The sequence below is a fragment of the Heloderma suspectum genome, chromosome 3, assembly GCF_057233095.1.
Source record: "Heloderma suspectum isolate Gila_16-S chromosome 3, 16-S_ref, whole genome shotgun sequence".
NCBI classification, from domain to species: domain Eukaryota; kingdom Metazoa; phylum Chordata; class Lepidosauria; order Squamata; family Helodermatidae; genus Heloderma; species Heloderma suspectum.
This window is the reverse complement of record NC_139460.1, coordinates 54566119-54588518: the sequence shown is the minus strand read 5'-3', so window position 1 is coordinate 54588518 and position 22400 is coordinate 54566119. Positions and strand designations below refer to the sequence as shown.

Below are 22400 nucleotides of genomic sequence, written 5' to 3'. Positions count from 1 at the left end.
GATGCTAGGGAAAGTGGAAGGCAAAAGGAAGAGGGGCCGACCAATGGCAAGGTGGATGGATGCTATTCTGGAGGTGATGGGCTCGACCTTGGGGGAGCTGGGGGTGGCGACAGCTGACAGGAAGCTCTGGCATGGGCTGGTCCATGAAGTCACGAAGAGTCAGAAGCGACTGACCGAATGAACAAACTTTTCAAGGCACAAAGCCTTCTCCAAGTGATTTACAATACAGCTGAAATGGTATACAGTTTAAAAACAATAAAAATCAATAAAAAATACTACAGTAGGAGAAACAGCAGTTTAAAAACTAGGAGTCCAATAAAACAAGAACAAAAAGACCCTGATCAATTATAAAAAGCCTTCCAAAAACAGGAAAATCTTTAGAACATATCTAAAGAAACAGGAACAGAGGGGTTTTGCAAATCTCCCTGGGGAGTGAGTTCAACAGTCATGGGGCTGTTACTGAGAAAACCATGTCTTTGGTCCCTGCCAATTGGATTTTAGTTAATGGTAGGGATGTTCTTAAACAGGAACCTTTCAGGCTATGCACCTGATAAACCTATGTCTACCACCACAGGTACTCAAGCTTTCTTTGCTTGTCCACTTTCTTTCTGCCCTCAGTTCATAGGCTCTCTTCTCATTAGGGTCTACATGGAGTTTTTCCCTATGATCACTTTCTTCTTGTAACAGTTAAAAAGAAGGGGGACTGCCAATGGGGCATTAAATGTGGAATTTAAAATAATGTCATTATTCATGCTATTGACCGCTGCACTCTTGGCAAGCCACAGGCTAAAACATCTCCTTTAGTGTTGTTCTTTGGTTGCTGCCTCCAAAGCAAGGAAGTCCGTTTAGTTGCCTGTTAGGGAAAGGAGTGTGTCTGCACAGTTGGATTCACTCTGCCCCATTGCAGCTGAATATACATTTGGGATTTAGGAGAGTTAGAGACCAAGAGAGGGTTCTGAGTCCTCTGTGTATCCTATGCCCTACTCGTGAGAGCCAGCCAAGGCAGGAGGAGGACTAAGGCAATTTTGCCTTTTTAAAAACAAAAATCCAGCTAGACAAACCTCTGAGCCCATCTAGCTGACCTGTCTTGGTGTGGGTGGGAACAGCAACAGAGTCCATAGGATCCTGTGGATCCTGGCTGATCCTGTCCCTTTCCCTCCCTGCCCACCAGAACCCCTGCTTCGTGACTTGTCTGAGGTTGCTGTTGTGACTTCGGAAAACAGCCACCATGGTGGTTTCTGTGGTGGCTGTGAGGAGGAAGGGGGAAGAATCCAATCTCGGATTCTCCCTCCTGAGGTCATAGGAATGTCTATGGCCTTGTGAGGGGAAATCTGACATATCTGTCATCTCTGAGACGCTCACCTAGGGACCATAAGATTGCTCTGTTAGTGTTCTCGAATGTTACTTGGGAAAACTGGCTAAATCTAAGAACTACAGCACAGCTGTTAATCCATAGACAAGTTTATGTCAATCAAATGTATAATGTCTAGACAATTCATTATCAAAATGAGTAGCAGCACTCAAGAAGATCAATATGTTGGTCAGAATTCAATTGTTGTTAATAATATTGTAAAAAAAATCAATATTCATTTAATTATCTCTATATTACTGATTTACTTTACCCCAGCTATTAGACGTGAAAGGTGTCTCACATTTTCCAGTGGTTAATTGATTCGCATTTTATGGCTATGGGAAGGCAGGGCAGGATGCTTTGGGGCAGCAGTTATTGACTAGATTTCAAGATTCAAACTGTTAATCATCCTTATTTATTACCACAACATACATTTGAAGCATGCACACTGGTAGCTTTACATGTCTGAAGATAGAGTTATAAGAAGTGGTTTAAATAATTATTCACCCCTCTATGCAATGTTCCTCATACAGAAGCATAAAACTGACCTTATCCAATATTAATTACGTTCACCCTGATCTGCAATGCTTGTGCTTGAAGTGATAAAGCTGGCTGGGTTCCTCCCTCTCAACAGTGCCTGGCATTGCAGTGAAAGGACCATGTGGCTTCCCCTTCTCTGCTTCAGGCCAAGGAGCTCCTAGATCTAGCAATTAATTTCTTTTATTCATATGACATTATCTATCCTACCCTTTAATGAAGACACATCAGTCGGGGTGGCATGCAAGAATCAAAATCACAATATCATAATAAAAGCAGAATATCAACCCAGATTCAATGGAGGCAGGCAGAACAGATAAAAAACAAATGTCAAATTCACTCTTCATACTCCTTCACCTGCTCTGCTGCTTGTCAGACCTTTTCTGAAGTTTTGCAATTAAGCAGATGCTTGTGGAGCGTACAGATTGCCTCCAGAAAATCAGATTCGCCTCGGCATCACCCTTCTTTCCCTCTTTCCCCAGCCCCATTTCCCTGGTTGGGATAATGTATTTGCAAGGATATTTCATCATGTCTTATTCACCATCCCATCCCTACAAGAGTGACAGCCAAATGATTCCTGCAGGGGTCCAAGGATTATCAACTCCTTATACAGCTCTGTACAAGTTCTGTGTCCAAGGTTTTACAGGTTGCTGCTGTTGCTCATCCAGCTCAAGGAAAAATTCTCACTTCATATTTTTACTCAGGTAGGGATACCCAAACAACAAAATTAATGCTTCTCCATCAAATTTGAAGAGTGAGACTTTGTAAAATTTGGCATGTGACATCTGCCAAATGGTACACGTATAGTCCTTTCATGCTTGATGAGAAGCATATATATTCTCTGTCTCTGGGATTCTATCAGGCTTCTTTCCCCACCCACTTAGACACTCTGTATGTCCTTTGTAGCCTGCTGTTCCTAATCAGCAAGCATGTGAACCAAAAGGTATGCTGGCAAGGGAATGCAGGAAGCTACCTTATACTGAGTCAGACCTCTAGTCTACCTAGCTCAGTACTGTCCACACTGACTGTCAGTGATGCTTCTGAGCTCAGTCAGGGGTCTTTCCAAGCCCTGCATGGAGATGCCAGTATTGAACCTGGAATGTTTTGCATGCAAAGCATGTGCTATATCACTAAGCAATGGCTCTTGCACAGATAGAAGCAATTATCCTGTCTTTTACTGCAGCAAAAGTGGCCAGACCTGGAAACATCTGACCTACCCTTTCCTATGAACAAACTCAGTGCGATTTTGGAAGACATCATGAATCAATCAATCAATGACTTCTTCTACAAAAACAATCATTACTTTAAAAAAAGTTACATCTTCAGATTTAAGCAGGCTGCCACACCTTCCCCCCTTAGTGAAATGTAATTATAACCATTTTTAAAGTTCCAGAGAGAATGCTCCGTCTTGCTCTTTAAAGCCTGATGAAATCTGAGGGGGTCACCAGCCAAGAGACATGAAGTGGTTAACAATAGCAGGATTAATTTACCTTCAGCCAGAATACAGTTGCATTTCTACTAGAAGAGATTGTACAGGATACAGGCAGTGCTTCTCCAATCTGCTTAATAACTTCTCCACTGGGATTAAGCGACAAATCCAAATCTATGGGGGAGAAAGTCAGCATTGTCAGGAAGAAGTCTCATAAATGTGGCTCATTTAGAGAGCTTACAGAAGAGAAAAAACTGTTGCCTAATTCCAGTTAAAGCTCCATCTTCTCAAAGTCTCAGTCAATTACTTTACACAATAGAACAGAAAATAAGCTTCAAAAGAAGGCAGCAAAAATATTTGCATATCTATGTAATTATTGGGTAGCAGAAAATGAAATACTACATTTTCCATGCTGGATCACTTAACCAACAAAAAGGATTTGTTGAGAAATAAAAATAATATGTGAAATGAGGAAATGGTGAGAGCAGTACAAGGTTGTTAGGGGTTTTTTGGCATGTTTTTTGTCTAAAGAAACATGGAGAAGTTAGTTTTTGTTCATAGTAAACAGAATTCTAAACTGCAACTTTAAGACATAGGGACAATTTTGTAAAATGATGAGAAGGATGGCAGTTTTTGTTTTGAGATATGCGTGCAGTGTTCCTTTACTATGAAAATTAGAATGGTGAAAATGTGCAGGTGAGTAAGAGGCATGATTTAATGCTTCTTACTCCTCCACTGCCAGCCTTGTCTTCATGGAAAATTGCAGTATCCCAACAACGACAGATTTCATAAAAAGAATCCTATGCTTATTTGTCCCATTCTCCCCAGCCAACAAATTCACTGTGTTGTTAAACACTTTAAGGTAACATTGTCACACTGCCACAATGAAAGTGAATTACAGTTGAAGTGACATGTATTTGCATATCTTCGTTTAGCACTACTGATACATTTTAAAAAGCTGTAAAAACAAATGAAGTTCCTTCTACAATCTTTATTTGTCCTCCCTACTTCATGTAGACCCACACAGCTTTGATATTACAGTTGTAGTTGTTTTTAAAATATCAAATGCATGTGGCTAGGCAGACGAAAATTTTCCAGTTTTGTAAAATCATCAGTTCTAAAGCACCTTTATGTTTCTTAAGCCCATGGACTGCTCTTCACTTATCTCATCAGAAAGTAGCAGAGCTCAGTTCCCTCAATAGGAAAGTGACATCACCTACATTTTCCATTTACCAGCTCCATGAGGAACACCGTTATAATTAAAGGAAGGACAGCATCTGAGAGAGAGAGAGCATGTGTGTGTGTGTGTGTGTGAAAGAAAGTGAGCGAGTGCAAAGCTTTATGTTGCTAGAGTAACCGACATTACTTTTAGTTAGTAATACCTGTGCATGACTGATACAGGCCTAATTTCTTTACTGTCAATGGCCATAAGAACACTTCCCTTATCTACCCCTGCAGCTGCTTACCTAGCAGTCCATAGGCATATACAAACACTGTAGCAACTGCCTGTCAAATATCATCCTGTTTCTTCTTTCGCTACTCAAAAATGTGTTCTGCAAATCAAAGCCATAAATCATAGGACAAAAACACTGACGATCCCATCACCATGACTTTATTCTTTGTAAGAATAAAATGTGTCAGCTGAGGAACAGTTACAGACATTTCTTCTTTACCCTGAGCAGAGGCTGAAATTGATCTCTTAAGTTTCCTGAAGTTTTTAAAGCCAGTATTAGTGGGAGAGGTAAGTTAAGGAATGGAAAGTTCCCTCCACAGGGTAATTTTCCTTCTATGTTTCCTCAAACCTTTATTTCTTTGAAGCAAGATAAAACTTGGGACCTGAGTGATCAGGAAAGCTCATCCAGGAGGGAATCCTGTAATAAAATCACAGGAAGTAGGAACTCATTAAATTCTTGGCCTCCATCTCATGAAATATTGAATCTCTGCATGGAATATCTTTGAATCCAGATCATCACCGGATTAATGCACCAGGTGTTCTGCATTCTCCATGTTCTTTCACACCGTAAGATAGCTTTTCTCTCATATAATGAAAATATGGACTTTATAGATACACAGCTCTGAGAAACGTTTTGAGATCAATTGTAGGGTGGTTTTTGTGTCCTTGCTGTCTATGCTAGTCCTTTTTCAATTGCTTGGGTAAATACATTTTGTACTGTGTTCCCCCACAGGTGTGGGCAATTTGAGGCCCTGCAGATGTTTTGGCCTATAGCTCCCATGATCCCTCACCATTGCTTATGCTGACTAGGGCTGATGGGAGTTGTAGGCCAACACAACTGGAGGGCCACAGGTTGCCCAGCCCTGCTCTACAAATATACATATAATAAGCAGGGTTATTTTTCAACAATCTTACTTCTCTTCATTCAGAATGGAAGGCATATTCCATGCTGCATGAAGAGAAGTACGCTTGTTTGAAAAAATATATACCACAGATTTTTTTATAAAAATCCTTTTATTATTGCTACTTCTGCAGAAACTGATTATTAGAAAACAAGTGTGCTTGTAGCTGCTGTATTTAATACATGCCAAATTTTAATTTGGTGCAGAGATCTTAAATTAACCTTTCTGTTGTACTGTGCATACAAAGTAGGAAAGTGATAATACAAAGACTGAATCCTGCATGTTACTGCATTGCTATGTGATCCATAAAGATATTAACAGAATTTAAATAAATAGATGAAAGGCCTACAAATGTTTAAATCACTGTGTTTATACTTTACCTAAAAAGTGTAAATTTCCAAAAAGAAAAAGTGAGAGTGCTAACCAAGTGAGTGATAAGACTTTGTACTATAACAAGCTATACTAAGGAGTATTTTTAGGGAGTTTTTTTAAGAGAGTAAAGACTAAATGTTTTACTATAATAAGGAGGCTGCATGAACTACTTAGGGCTTCTCCATATGGGGCTTATATTGTGTGATCAAGATTGGTTACTTGTGGAAGTTTGAGGGTCCATTACATGACATCATCAACCTCCAGGGCCTCTCCTGTGGTTTATGACCTTTATCCTGCCTTTCTAAAGCACAGGAAGAGTCCTCCCCCCCCCCCCCCCGCCCGGAAGCTCTATGAAGTGCTTTACTTGTTGGGTGTACTTCCATAATGGTGCTATAACAGCACCATCTAGTGGCTGTAAAATGAAATATACATATATAAAAACAGCATGTTTCAGTCTGAGTAAAGGAGCTGAGCTTAATTCTGCAAAGAATCCGGAAGCAAAAGCCCCGGTAAGGATGCCAGATTTTAGCCTTGTGTGGTGAAGCCCTTAGTGTAATTTTGGCACACAAAACGTACTAACACTCTATATGACGCAATTGATCCCATCCTACATGGGATCTAAAGATTATACTATATCAGTACTATTTATTATTTTTTAGACTATTTAACATGGATTCTGCAAAGGCAGGTCCTGCCTTGCTTGTCTTTTGGAGTTTTCAAGAATGCCAACAAGCATGTAGATAGAATGATCCAACAGAGATTTGGTACTTAAATATACTTTAAGATATACTTTATATTATACATATATACTTAAGGATATAAGTATATTAAGTATTTATATACTTATATTTTAAGTATATAATATATACTTAAAAGATACTTCTGTACTTAAGACTTTCAAAAACCACCTCAGTAAACTCAGTAAACGTAGGGATGAGAAGGCCCCTTACAGATGGTAACTGATTAAAAACAGGAAGCAAAGAGTAAGAATAAAAAGATGCTTGAAACAATTGGGGGAAGCAGGCACTGGGATCCTCCAAAGACCTGTGTTGGGGACAGTTGCTATTTAACATATTCACAAATTATCTGAAGTAAGGGGTGAGCAGTGAGGTAGATAGGTTTGTAGATGGCACCCAATTATTCAGGTTGGCGAAACCAAATGCCTTTGTGGTAAGTTGCTAAAGGATCTTCAAACTGGGTGAAGGGGAAACAAAATGGTAAATAACATTCAGTGTACGTTAGTGCAAAATGATGCACATTAGGGAATTACAAATCCAGTATTATGCACACGCTGATGGAATCTGGACAGGCTGTAACTAACTCAGATGAAGATCTTGGGGCTGTGGTGACTAGCTCAATAGCAATGGCAGTTGTGCAGTAACAGTGCAGCAACAGTGAAAATGCCACAATATGAACTATTAAGAAAGGGTTTGAAAATAAAACTGCCAGAATTGAATAGCCTTTATATAAATATAAAGTACAGTTGCATTTTGAATTATGTGTACAGGTCTGGTCACCCTATCTCAAAAGAAATATCACAGAAATGCAAAGGTTGCAGGAAAGGGCAGCAAAAACGATCAAAGATTCGGAGCATCTTCCCTATGAAGAAAAACTAAAGCATTTGTATCTTTTTATTTTAGGAAAACAATGACTAAGGCAGACATGATAGAGATTTATAAAATTATTAATAGAGTGGAGAATGTAGTTAGAATTTTTTTTCCTCCTTCTCGAATTGGAGTCATCCAATTAAGTACATTTCCTGAAGTTTTTAAAGCACAATTTTAGCGGGAGAGGTAGGTTAAGGATTGAATGTTCCCTCCACAGGGTAATTTTCTTTCTGTTTCCTCAAACTTTATTTGTTTGAGGTTCCTCAAACCTTTATTTGTTTCTGGGCTTCCTTAGCTGCATGGAGAATCATTTGCAAACTGCGATTGAGAAAAGGTTCCACAGGACTTATCCTGACCTGGTTCACACATAACAAGAAGCCACCATGGGTGAATTTATCTCCAGGGCTTTTTGCTTAAGCAGTGGCCACCATTTTGAATATTCAAGCTGTGGCGGGTGAGAAGCCAGTGAGGGTGGGTTGTTGGGGTTGTTAACAACCATGGCCTGTTTTAGGGTTGTGGGTGGCTTGATAACCACCCCAACAACTCACTCTCACTAGGTTTCCATGTAACAAGTGATAGTGCCCCCCCATGGCTTAAATATTCAAAATGGCAGCTGCTGAAGCGTCGAAAAGCCCCATGAGGAAATATAACGATGGTGGTTTCTTGTTATGTGCAAACCTGTCTCCTGTCAGAACAAGAGTCCTGTGCTACCTATAACTCCCTTCCTCAAGATAAGGATCTTGGAGAAACCAAAGAGAGTAGCAGGAAGCAGAGAGCATTGAGATGGTGGGGGAAATTGACAAATTCATGGAGGATATTTTAGCAATGACTATTAATAGCAAAATCTATACCTTCATGAATTACTTTCATGTTCAGAGGCATAAACATGAAAGCTGTGTATACCAAACAATGGGGGAGAGCTATCAGTCTTGTAAGCTTCCCAAAAGCATATGAATGACTATATAACTGGCCTATAGGTATTGTACAATAGGTATTTAGTAGTAAACTACCATTTGTCAAATTATGTCATAAGGAATCTTTGTAATCAACATGTTTGCAGAAAATGACATAATTCCTTGGCCATTGTCCCTACCACTTTTCCACAAATAACACAGTACAAACAACAAAACTGGTTTCACATTCAAATTCTGAAATGTAAGAGTACATGGGCATTAGTTACATCTAGACTGGATTACTGCAATGTGCAGATAAAAGAAGAGCTGCAACATTTAATAAATCAATGTTCCAATAATGTATTAAGCATTTTTAATATAATGCATTATAAATAGATATAGACACACACACACACACACACACGCACACGCACCATCTTAAAAGAGGCATTCCTCTTTTTCCCTCACAAAGGAAGGTATGTCCTTTGTGAGGTCCACATAACCTAAAAACAAAGCATGCATGCTTCTTTCCTCAGAACTATTGTTTTTACCCATATGCAAATGATATAATAATTGATTAATCAACTAATTCTTATAAAGCAACTAAGATTTATTTAAACAAGTGAAAGCCCTAGTGTAAGCATATTTATCCAGAAGGATTCACAACTTGCAATGGTCCCCTGTGAGAAAGGCGCACTGCAGTAATCCTCTAGGTCAGCTTTCTCCAACCTCGTGCCCTCTGGATGGGCTGAACTACAACTCCGCTAATCCCCAGGCAGCTGGTTGGGGATCATGGGAATCATGCCCTCCAGAGGGCACCAGGCCAGGAAAAGCTATTGTAGGTACTTCATGGATTAAAAGAACTCAGGAATATGAAGGTATTGGAGATATTCAAAGAATGGCTCAGGTGACCTACTACAATTTTATCCCTGATGACCCTATTTCTCCTAATTGACCATATTTTGCTCTTAAATATATCCTAGTCCCTGTTTTCCTATTCTATTAAGTTGCCCACTGATGCTTCTCCTACTTCTCAGGAAACGTTGGGGCTGCAAGGCTAGCAACCCATGCACTGTTTTGGGGCCCTAGCATTCTTCCCCGTCATCCATTCTGCAACTCTTTGAATTCAGGTCCCATAGTTCCCTCTGTAAGGGGTTGCTGGTAAGGGAAAGTGAGGTTACATTTGTTTGTAAGTGCTCCCATGTCAAGAACTCTCTCCATTTGGAAATCTTAACATTTCAGGGAAAAGATGTGAACCGCCCAGAGAGCTTCAGCTATTGGGCGGTATACAAATGAAATTAAATGAATAAATAATAAAATATTAGCTTGAGGGCTCCCCCATGCAATGGCTTCTCTAGCCACACATTGATATGATGGATGATCATTTGCTGTACCAAAGTTTGCATTATCTTATACATCAACAACTTCTAATAGAGGTTAAGTAACATTTCCTGTTTATAAAATGCTGGGGCATTTTATCCCCAGCAAAAGCATTTCTAAAAGCCAGTAGTTGAAAGACCACACTGTAATTGTTAAATAATGTGTTTGCTCTCCTTAATCTGTTTTTTAAATTACCAGATTTTTTAAAATCCCAACAAAAAGAAATGAAAATATTTCAATTGAAATTTGAATGATGCCAATGAATCATAGAAAAATAACTAACATTGGAACTGAAAACGAAGTAGCAAAAATGTGCATATAATTAAATGACTGGAGCGCATCATACATCCAACATTTTGAAAACCTGATACAGCATATATTGAGTTGCCTTGCCTTGGCCTGGATAGAACACCAAATCTGACTTGACCAATAGCAAGGAGCATACTACAAAATGGCACCTGTTATAAAACAACATACATCTGAAAAAAAAATCATGAAAAATAAAACAAAATTACTTACAATGCACTGTAATTATAGTGGAATCCACCAAACTTTCATCAGTCAGGGAACATCTATATTCCCCTGTTGCATTTCTTCTTACATCTGTTAATATGTAAAGACTAGAACTTCGTATAGCTTCTGGTTCTCCCTTTAAAGAAGTTGAACAGGTAAGTTTACCAAGACAGGAAAACCAGTTTTCTTCAATTTATATTAGTATTTTTTTTACTTAAAAAAAAATCTCTATGATTAAGTGACATAGGGTTCAATCCAATTATACTGTTCTGCAGATGGAATCAGTTCTGTCAGTGTAAATGGGATGGAGCAATTCCCCTCTGTACTGCAGCCCCCAACCTCCCCAGACACACATCCTCAAAATCAGCTCTGGAGGGCTGGAAACCCCCTGGAGCAGATTTTCTTGTGGTGCAGGGAGCTGCAGGGGCCTGTGGGGAGGTGAGAGGGAGAAAGTTGCATTGCGCTTGTGGATTTCTGCTACCGCAACATCAGAATTAAGCCCTCAGGTGAACAAGATTATCATAGAATCATAGAATAGTAGGGTTGGAAGGAGCCTACAGGGCCATCGAGTCCAATTCCCTTATAATTATATAATTATAATTTATCAAGTCTGAATTTTAGTGCGCTGCTGCACAATTTAAAGTATGGGTGAAAATGAATGTGAAAGTTTAGAGGAAAGCCAAAAATAGCTGGAAGTACCTTCCCCCCACGTCTGGCTTGCCTGGCCATGGGAAGGATTTTCTGGGTGGGGTGTGGAGGCAGAGACAAGGGGAACGCCACAGGCTTTCAGAAGTGGCACCCCCCAGGGAGTGGAGGGACTTACCAGTCGTTTGAAGCTGTGAAGCCCCTCCTTCACCCTCTTTGAAGCATGGCTTCAAAGCCATGCTTCAAAGCCCTTCCACCCTATATGCAGTGTAGGTTATGCTGGTCGTCCTTTTTGAGGCCAAGTAGGAATTTTTGGTTCATAGTCGGATTGGCCTTGGCTATGGGTCTTTTTGCCTACTTCACACTGTAAGTGGAGTTGGGAGTTGATTTCAGGCGGTTTTGGTCTTATTTAAATACTTAGCTGATTCAATCACATTTGCTCAATAGGCAGGTATGTGTGGGCACTTTTGGTGGGGAATAGGGTTGGTGAGCATTTGGAGGCACAGTTTCTGGTGACTGGTAAGGCCTGAGGCTTCCAGCTCAGGCTTTTGTGGCCCCAGTTGGAAGATAAGGATTACCTTTGAGAACAACTCACCTCACCCACTCAGAGTTTTGTGGCCCAGGGGGCGGTAACATGGGAAGGCCTCCCATCCCCAAAAAGGGCAGTCCTGAGGGGTGGCAACCAAAGACGCCACTCTACAGGCATTGAATATCTCACCTGATATAATGCCAGGTTAGTTGCTGGCTTAGAGAAGTTGCCCGCTTAGGTTTCCCTTTGCAGATCTGATCAATCTCAATAAATGTGGCCCAAATTTTATACCAACTACTTGTGTCTCATCTCTTTATTTTCCACCACCTTCTTTCACCCACAAAAGAAGGTTTTCACTTGTTGTAAGTAGAAAAGCAATACAAATATGTGAGTAATTTCAGTTCAGAACTATTTTAAATACCCAAAGTCATGAAACAAATATTTCTGCCCAGTTCTTAAAAATAAATTGTCATTTTGGGAAACGTTATATGAATAGAAAATGCAAAGAGGGTAACACCTGGAAGCTTAGCCTGGTAAATTATAAAAGAGATGTGTAGCCAGAATAGTATGGGACAGACATTAGGTAATCTGTTTCATATGTAATGCTAAGCCGTAGCACCCCCCCCCCCCAAATCAAGTCTTTGCAGGTAGGTAATACTTACAGGAATGTAAAACAAAAATTCCTGAGGTGGAGGATTACCATTTCCTGAACATTTTAGGGTGATGTTATCACCTTCTTTAATTGTATTTCTTCGTGAAAGTACCTGAATTTTAACCTTCTCTGTAGGATCTGTAAAGACACATGTATACATTAATAATCTCACTCTATCCCAAATATTTAAGAGTGGGCTTAAAAACATGAGTATCTCAAAGAAACATGGGCAATGCAACTTGCATGCACAGAACCCGTTCTGGATCAAGAACTACATGCACAAAGAAGGTGCTGCATGAGCCTGTTGCTGCTGGATTCCTGCATCATCTCCCAGGGATATGCACTCCCCAAACACTTGACTGGTGCTGCCAAAAGTGACATCACCACTATCTGTTTAGCAGCTGCACGTAAGTATAATTGCAGATATGTGAGAAGCAGCATTGATGCAGCCTGCGTTACTCCTTGGAGTAATGCCCTAAACATGTGGAATAAAAGATATAGTCAATTAAAGTACCATACTGGGTTATGCTTAGCTCCTCAATTCCTGCCTAAGAATATTTTTTTTATCTTCCTCGAGGGCTGTGCTTGGAGCAAGTTCTTTGCAGAGATAGAAGGCAACCAGTAAGAGGGGCTCAGTGTATGACCTTTGTGATTAAAGCAGGATGCAAAAACTGTATTGTTTAAAGGGTGCTTTAGGATCCTCTTAATGATCACTAAAGGATGTGATTTTAGGACTGGAATTGTAAGTGAAGTCTGCTTCACTGAAATCACAGGGATTTTGTTTTAAGTAATATATTTACAGTGCAATCCTATACATGTCTACCTAGAAGTAAGTCCCAATGAGTTTAATGGGGCTTACTCCAAACGATATGGGTACAGGATTGCAGCCTTACTAAGGACACAATGTACTTTGTTCTTTGAGACAATGGACGTTGCTCAAATGGGTTATCTTATGGCAGAATTGTAGCTTAGGTCCAGCTACACAATAGTTTAATCTGTACTTTGTATGCTTCACTAATCCTGATTTGAACATACAGCAGGAAAATACTGAAATATAAAAATAAATTCTTTAGCAATATATCTGTAACTGACATATGAACAACCATAATTATTCCATGTAAAACAACAGGAAGAATGATTTCACTGAATGAGATAATTCAACTGCATTACACAAGATCTGCTAGCAGATAAATGAACTAATATTACATACTATTACATAAGTGTCTTCCATACAGTAAATGAAATATGATATAACACAACTTTCTCACAAGGCACTTCTGTACACTGATTACTACAGTGGCATTTAGAAAGATAAATTTGGTGGGTTTAATAGCACCCTTAACACAGTTGACCAAACTGTAATTGTGATGTACTTCTGTCAGGCTGAACAGAGTTGAGCTGTATTCCACTTTGGGTGTTTCTTTAAAGAAAAGATAAGATAAAGGACATTGTTTAACACATTGTTATTTCTTTTTCCATCCAGAATAGCAATAGCTTTTCCAGAAGCTAAATACAACAGACAGATTCATAGAAGAGGAGGTAGACAACAATAATACCAGCCTTGCAATAATGCTAACTTTAAGGTGACATTTAACAAGTTTTAGTTTAAAGGATTGTGAAATCTCTGAGAATTTACTGTAGAATAGTGATGGACAAATCTGTCAGTTTTGGTTTCTCTTGATTTATTTTTCCAGTCTGTTCTGTTTCTGCATCAATTTGTGATTTTTAAAGTCTGTATGAGAATTCATAACCATTTTTGTGCACATTTCTTTTAATATGCAAATTTTTGCATATTTTGCCTAATATACACATACTTTGCAAAGAATTTTCTTATCATGCATATTTGTACATCCTTCACTAACATAAGCATTTTTGTTTGTACTTCCCCAATGTACACATTTTAATGCAATTATTGATTATATAATTGCATTGCAAAATTCAGAGTAGTGTGAATATTGAAGGACTGTAACGTTTTGGTTCTTTGTCATCCTCGTAATTTCTGAGAGTGCTGAGCAGAGAAAAAAGAACAGATGTTACTGGGAAGAGTGCTGGAACCCCTTGCAGAACCCCTTTTAAAGTTTAAGGGATTTCAGCTATTGTATGTATATTGTGATCTTTGTGCATATTATTTATGCCAGCTTTCTTCACCTCTAATGCTGCTATAAGGTGGGGCCAATTACTGACAAAGTTGGTTACAAAAGAATCTCAGTTAGCAAGGCTGGGAAAGATGTCTTTTTTAGATCTGGAAGAACTGCAACCAGTCATAGTTGACAGTGTTGTGTGAGACAGACTACTAGGAAGTATATGGCTGCTCCATTTATAACAGGATTCTGCTGGACACTCATAATAAGATTTTGTTATACATTTTGCTGTCTCTGAATCTGCATCTGGCTTCAGCCTTCAGATCATCAAACTGGACCCTGGACAACCGTAACTAACTCATGTGCATAACAATGGGAGAATCAAGAGAAAAATACTTCTGGCGCATTTGAGAGGAAAATAAACCCAACAAGTTAAACATATGTGACTGGCTCAATGTACCACTACTCCAGGCATATGTCCAGGTTAAGGGGGTGGACCCATGCATTCGTTTTTGTTTGTTGGTCAATTCTACTGGTTGGTTTGATACATTTTAAATTCTGTTATCAGGTTTTCAGTCTATAAGGTGATTTTTAAAACTGATCCTATGAGCGCGCAGACGGTATTTATGTCAAAAGGGGGTGAAGATCGCATGATTAATCGTTTGAGCTGGATTCCTACTGACATTAAGGATCAGCTCTGTATCACTCAACAGAAATTGGCAGAAAAGGTTATTTTAAGGTAACCTATGCCCAGTAATATAAACTGTACTAATTTCAGGAACTATATCGATTAATTACATTCATTAAAATGATCAACTGGGATCAGTGTGTGTGCAGGTGTGTAGGGAGTGGTCTGCTTTCTCTCAGTCTGACTATATTAAAGGAATTGTCCCTCGGGCGCCATGGTTAAAGACGAGTTACATGATTCATGGGGCCTTATGGCTAGCCATACATGGCCTCTTTGCTATGGGGTGGGGGGGGTAGGTTTTAATGTATAAAACTTTTTACTCTTTCAACTTACACTTTGGTATGCACTAATCTCCTTCTGCTTAATTGCCTGAGGGCATTTCTAACCTTAGCCAGTTACCATTTACAGTTTTGATGACGATGAATGTTTAGTGGGGTAAATCATAGTGGAGGAAGGGACTTGCGATTTCAGCCACTTCCTTCTTCCCCTGAAGCCTCTGTGCTCCCTGAATAGCTTTTCTAGAAGGTTGGGGGGACCCTCCAGAACAGTGTGGAAGGTGACAGTGGGTGCTGCAGGAGGAATCAGGACAAATCACTGCCTCCCTCTCAAACAGAAAGCCTCCCCCGAATCCAGTTCCCTCTACGAATGGAAGAAGCCTTTCTCTTTGTGGTGGGGCAAGTCTAGATCCAACTCCATGTGTCTTATAATTCACATTTCATCACTGGATTCTTCTAGGGCTTTTGTTCTAGCTGTGATAATTTCAGTCATCAAGAAACCTAACAGCAATTTAAAAAGCCCTTCAAAATGAATACAATATATGTTTCAAGGGTGATCGCCACTATATAAGCTGTAGTACAACCAAAAAACAATTATACCAGACATACAGGCTTTCCATCTTGGAGATTACCACAAATGTCTTTCTATTTATCTCATATACCAGAGTTACTGCCAAATTCGGCTTCAACAGCTTCCAACAGTAGACTATAGGGTGTTTCAAAAAGATGGACCCGATTTGAAATCGCTATATCTCTGCAACCGCGAACTGCCCATGAATGAAACTCTTATCACTTGAAAGGGTGGGGCACAGAGTTTCAAATGGTTACTGCTAGATGCCTCTCTCAGCACACAAACAGCACCGCCACATTGGCACCTGCAGGTTCGACGTTTTCTAAATGACACACTGCCTCAACGTTGGATAGGCCACACAGGACCCCAACACTTGGCGCTACACTCTTGGCCCCCAAGGTCTCCAGACATTACACCCTGTGACTTTTTCTTGTGGGGATACATCAAAGAACATGTTTTTGTGCCACCATTAGCGACTAATCTGGATGACCTCAAAAACAGAATCACGGCAGCAGTGACTTCAGTGGAAGAAGACATTTTGAGAGGCAGATGGGGCGAATTCAACTATTGTCTCGATATTGTCCGTACAGCAGGCTGGTGGAGGGCACATTGAGCATTTATAAAATGGTTAGTAAAACTTGGTAACTCATTAAACCGTTTGTAACTTTTGGTGAAATTCTAACATGTTGCCATCGTGAAATAAACTGCTTTGAAATTGGGTCCATCATTTTGAAACACCCTGTATTATAGCTTTCTCCATCCTACCATTGTTCTCTGGCATTTCTCTACTGTTCAGATTGTCTCTACTAAACAACGTTTTATCACTTACCACTAAGGGCAGCATATAGAAGATAGTCTCAAAAGGAAAAGATAGTCTCTTCTTTAATGCTACCCTGGCTTTAGCTCTGGGCCAGAATTTATAACTTGATCACTCTACAAATGTGCCTCTGCCTGTCTATGAACTTGTGATGCAGGCTGGAGAGCTGTTCATTCATACAGTATTTGCAAATGTAGCCACTTCCCTCAATATCATAAAAGTAATGGATCCATGAAATTGATCAAGCTAACTACAAGCAGTTGCTGGTCTAGTTAATTTCACCCTCTTGAGAAACTTGAAAAGAAATAAATCTTTTCACAATTTTAAAAAAGATTCAAAGTCATTTCCAAAGCTACTTAAGTTTGACAGGAGTATGTGTCTCTGTTGTTGCTTACAACAATCACACCCAAGTGCGTCTATAGCAGCAGCGCCAGTCATGGGGCTGAGAACTATTTTAGGTTTTTTGACAAGTACAATAGAAAGCTGGAATGACCAGTAACCATGGCAGGACATAATACATGAAAGCAAGTGGCTAATTATTGCTAATTTTGCTGGTGTTCATTTGGATTGTTTTTCCGATTTTAAAAAGCTACAAGTGGACTCTTGCTGTAATGGTTCAACAGAACTAGTAAATTTCTAAAAATGAGCAAAATCAAAACTTTTAAAAAGACCTTGGAATGATGCAGACATAGGGTAATATGTTCTCATCACCAGTATCATCATGGATATGAGGCAAATTGCAGGAGACATGCTAACTTGGGGAGCAAAATATTGCTAAATGAGTGCTGATAAAAGGGAATTTTTGCTGCATGTGGATCCTTCATAACAATCCAGTAACCATTGTGCATGTATTGCTGAAAAGGACTCTAGTCCCTTCTTCGTGGTATGGTCAAAACATTTCATGGTGCTTAAACTCCTTAATGTATTTTCCCTTGTTTCCCAGGGTTCATTAATCACAGTGTTTTAGCCATCCCCATCCAGAGTGGTACCTTCTTCCATACTGTTCCATGTGCCGTAAATAGCCTCAACAAGTTACATCTAGGGGTGGATGGACTCAGCTCCATCTGGGTTGGCTGGAGCTCGATGAGATGCCACCCCCACTTGCGTGGCCCGGGGCCACTCATCGAGCCTCCGTGCTCGCCCCGCCCACCAAGCCACGTGAGCCACCTGCCCTCTGTGTGAGTCCCTGTTATATGTAAGAATGGTGACTTGCTATTTTCCGGCACTTTACGGGTGGATGGTCATTGTGCACAAGATTAATTTACAAAAAATAGTGAGTCATTATTCCTACGTATAATGGCAACTTGCACAGAGGAAGGACTGCTGCGGACCTGTGGCTCAGCGGGCAGGGGCGACGCTTCTTTCTCCCCCTTCTATCCCAGCTACTGTGAAGGCAGTGTCTTGACAGGAGGAGGAGAGGGGCTTCCCTCTTGTCCTCTTCCTGTCAAGGTGCTGCTGCCACGGTAGCTGGGATGGGAAGGGGAGAAAGGCTTAGCTCCCCCCGCTGCAAGCCGCATGCCCACAACGATGAGGACTCTGGCAGTCCAGCCCTTGTGTTCATAAAGCCCTTGTGTGTACAAGGGCAGCCACAGGAGTCCCTGCCATTGTGTGCACAAGGGCTTGACAGCTGGAGTCTTCTTCATCGTGTGCACACTGATCACACTCACCATCTCCTCCTTGCCAGGAGGAAATTGTGAGAGTGGTTGGTGCATGGCGATGGAGACTCCGGGCTGTTCCTGGGTGCTCACCAAGCCCTGGGGTGCTCGCGACCGGGTCCATCAGTGCCCCACAGCTTGGTGAGTGGGGATCGTGTGCAGGGGAGTCTGCCAGCCTCCCAGACCCAACCAGGTGCTTGCGACATTCCTAGTTACACCCATCCTCGAGGTCCATCTGCAACAAAGTCTTCCCTAAATAACCATACTGCACATCCTTACTATCATTGATCAGTCATTAATCTCTGTTTTGTTCATCTAATAAAAATTGTAAACCCATATTTTGGGCAGAACCTATCTTAAAAATCAGTAATAGTGGGAGCCCTGAAAGCAAAAAGATAACTTCTTAATGTTGTAGAGACAGTTATTTATGAACTTACAGTGGATGTCAAAGACCACCGATTCTGACCGTACTGTTTCTTGTCCAGTTGGCCCAAAATATGTCACTGTGCATGTGAACTGTGCATTGGTATCATCCTTTGTTGGCTTATATTCTAGAGAAGATATCACGGTGAAGAGTCCACTGGTTGTATTCACATTTGTTTGTTCATTTATGACAACAGCTTTTGAAAGAAAAGGCATAGTTTTCACTATCATGTGCAACTATTTCTTGCATTTTTAAAATTTAGTCTGCATTAATGATATTTGCAAATATATGGTGTAGAATTCACACATACATTAAATATATGTATTTAGCTAAGTCATTGTTGGCAAGATTACAATTTCAGAAAGAAAGAAAGAAAGGCCTGATCCTAAATGTTTAGGGTTAGGGTGTTGCTGTCATATACTCCTGGGGAAGAAACTTCCAAGGTAGACATGTTACAATAATATTTCACGAAATAACTACATCTTTTAAGAAACAACTCATTTACATTTTCTGTCTAGTTACTGGGGGAAAAAGATATGCATCAAAACACAGTAGCAAGATCCAGCCAATATTTTTACAGTACTAGCTACAGCATTATTGATATCGTTTAAGACATCTATCTTGTGAACACACTAAATGAGCTACTGAAAATAATCCCACTGTATTAGCTGGTACTGATTTATGAAGGCACACAAACATGGATACCTGTAGAATCCACTTTCAGTTCTAAAACTTACCTCCTTCAACAGGTTGCAAAACAACGCCATTTTTGAACCATGTTAGGTTTCCTTCTGGATAACCATCTTTTGCAATACATTCCCCGAGCTAAAAATTCAAAGACATGATTAGATCTGAAGTTCAGATTAGGGAGTTGCTTATAGCTAATAACTATTGGGTCCAACACATCCAAGAGACTGCCTTTGTCCTCTGGACCATCACAATCTTTATGGTCTTGTCTAGAAGGCAGCTTCTCCCACAACTGGTATGCTGTACAGCTGAGGGCCAAACTAGATGAGACAATGGAGCACATCTTTCTTTTAATGCACCTGCCCCATCCCCAAATACAAATACAGGAGAGATCTTATTTTAACAGTTAACGGAGCTATGAAAGTGAAACATTAATCAATGCTGACTTAGCTCACTTCAGTCTGTTTCTCCAGCCACTTTTTTTCCATTCCCAGTTCACTTCTAATATTGGAATTGGGGAGGGGGGGGGACACGTCTAGAGCAACCAAATGCAGAGCAGTTTGGAACAGGAGGAGGGAAGGCCGAGTGCCCTTTTCCTGCATACTCAGCTTACAGTTAAAGTAAGAGCTCTGCACTTTATTTGGCAATGGGTTACTTACAGGAATGATTGTCCAGCCCCATTCTGTTTGGGCATGAATCAGAATTTAAGGGAAATTATTGAGAGAAACTGGTAATACTGTAAGGGGCTCTTGTGCAAGAATCATTCTTTTGGTGTGCATCACCTGCACTGATCCTACAAGTTTGGTTTTCAGGTCTTGTGGGTGTGAGGTGTGCTCAACACCCCCAAACACCTTCCTTTGGAAACAGCCTAAGGACGCTGCCTTGACAACAGTATTTGTGCACTAGAGAATCAAGAAAAATATTCCAAGTTGCTATGCCATGGGCGTCGATACCTTTTTCCTAGCAGATTTGTCACGTTTCAGTCTTACCATCAGTTGGAGCACTGTAAGAACCTTCTATTTGGGCTGTTTGGGGGGTGGGGACAGCTAATAAAAGGTGGGAATATACTGTTCATTATGCTTTTCATATGTATAAACTGTGTCTTAAATTAACTTTAATGGCATATTTAATCCCCTCAAATAAAGAACTCCATTTGGAAATGAAACAGAGTTACCTGATATGGGGAGGGGATACATGAGGTCTCACTTTTCATATAGATTTTTAAAATCTATTATTATACACCCCAGGCCTGGTAATTACTAATAGGGTAATTCATACATTCAAACAAATATGCAAACAACTTATGCTTAATCTTTCAAATTATTCATTATTTGTTACCAAAACAGTTAATGGAAGGAACACACACAAACACTGTTTCTATGGGTGGGTTATCTGGAAGTTTTCAATATTCTCTGTGCACTTCAAATAAACTCTTTAAAAAATCCTGCAAATATCATACATCAGGAAGTACAGATTTAGCAATTAGAACCGTAGCTGTTGGAGATTTGAGGGCAAGGTTATGCACAATAGAGCATGGGTGGGCAGACTTCAGGCTTGCTCGATCTACTGCCAATGTCATACTGTTCTTATACAAATCTATGGTGCAACTGCACTTGGAATACTGTGTATAGTTCTGGTCACCGCACCTCAAAAAGGATATTGCAGAGCTGAAAAAGGTGCAGCAAAGGGCAACCAAAATGATCAAGGGGCTGGAGGAAAGGTTATAACATTTCTGGCTTTTTAGCTCAGTAAAAAAAGTGAGTAAGCGGGAACATGATAAAGGTGTATAGAGTTACGCACAGTGTGGACAAAGTGAACTTCTCGCATAATACTGGAACCTGGGGTCATCCAATGAACCTGAATGGTAATAGATTCAGGACATATAAAAGGAAGTACTTCATACAGAGCATAGCTAAACTACGGAATTCGCTACCACAAAATGTAGTTATGGTCCCCAACTCTGATGGCTTTAAAAGGGGGTTGGACAAATTAACTGAAGACAAAGCTACCAATGGCTATCAGCCATGATGGCTATATGCGACCTCCAGTACCAGAGGCAGTATGCCTCTATACATCAGTTGCTAGGGAATACTAGCAGGAAGGTGCTGTTGCACTCATGTCCTGCTTGTGGGCTTACCATAGGCATCTGGTTGGTCACTGTGGGATCAAAATGCTGGTCTGATGTCGCCCAGCTTTCCTTACATTCTTATGTATTTTATTAGAAAATCCACCAATTGCAGCCAAGTGCAAAAGACATGCACTTAGAATTAAAGAACAGGGTGCCTCTGAGCACACTGTGAGCCTAGGAATTTGTTTCCAGTACAAGAAATGAACTGAGTTCACAGTCCTTTCACACAAAAGTCCACTCCTGTTTACTCCAAGCATTCTTCATTTCAGCAGCCTAATTTAGGTGAAATAAAGTATTATTCTGGTTGCTATTGTTAAATAATTGAGTGTCAGAAATGGCAAAAAATCTGGACTTATCATAGCTGCTTCATTTGTTCTGGGGGCAGCTGGGACTCACAGATGTGGCAGGTAAACTGGCAAAGAGGGAGGCTAGCCAAATGTACTATTTGTAAAAAATATGTTTCCTGGTCTGGGCATATGTGTTTGCTCAAGACTGTCTTTGTCCTTTGTTTTGTTTCCTACAACTGCCCCAGATTGACACATACACACCCTTAGAACACATCAAGCTCATGTCAGAAACAGCGAAACAAGACAGACCAGTTTGGAGGCGGTTAACAGTAAGAATGCTCACTTACCATTTTTACCTGTTCTGTTTCTAGAAAATTTGCTCGACTTATAATTTCAGGTTGTGATGGCTGTTCTGTAATTTTTTAAAAAACAATAATACAGAAATTTGGTTACAGATTTTGGCTATATGCCAATTTTCCAGAGACAATAATTTAGCTATGTATTCTCACAACAGTTATCAAAGC

At 40.2% G+C, this 22400-nt stretch overlaps 1 protein-coding gene across 6 annotated transcripts in view; it reads right to left on the bottom strand.

Moving 5' to 3' along the window:
• ALCAM (activated leukocyte cell adhesion molecule) overlaps positions 1–22400 on the bottom strand; it is a 203706-nt gene that overhangs the window by 32007 nt on the left and 149299 nt on the right. For all 6 annotated transcript variants that reach the window (XR_014789055.1, XM_084843279.1, XM_084843282.1 and 3 more), the window contains exons 4-9: positions 22224–22288; positions 19512–19599; positions 18788–18970; positions 12274–12401; positions 10444–10573; positions 3379–3491 (exon numbers count right to left, since the gene is read on the bottom strand). Coding sequence is in view for 5 of the 6 variants with exons in the window: in XM_084843279.1 (XP_084699405.1) it covers positions 3379–3491; positions 10444–10573; positions 12274–12401; positions 18788–18970; positions 19512–19599; positions 22224–22288 (707 nt within the window). In the remaining variant the exon portion in view is untranslated. The remainder of the gene's footprint in view (positions 1–3378; positions 3492–10443; positions 10574–12273; positions 12402–18787; positions 18971–19511; positions 19600–22223; positions 22289–22400) is intronic.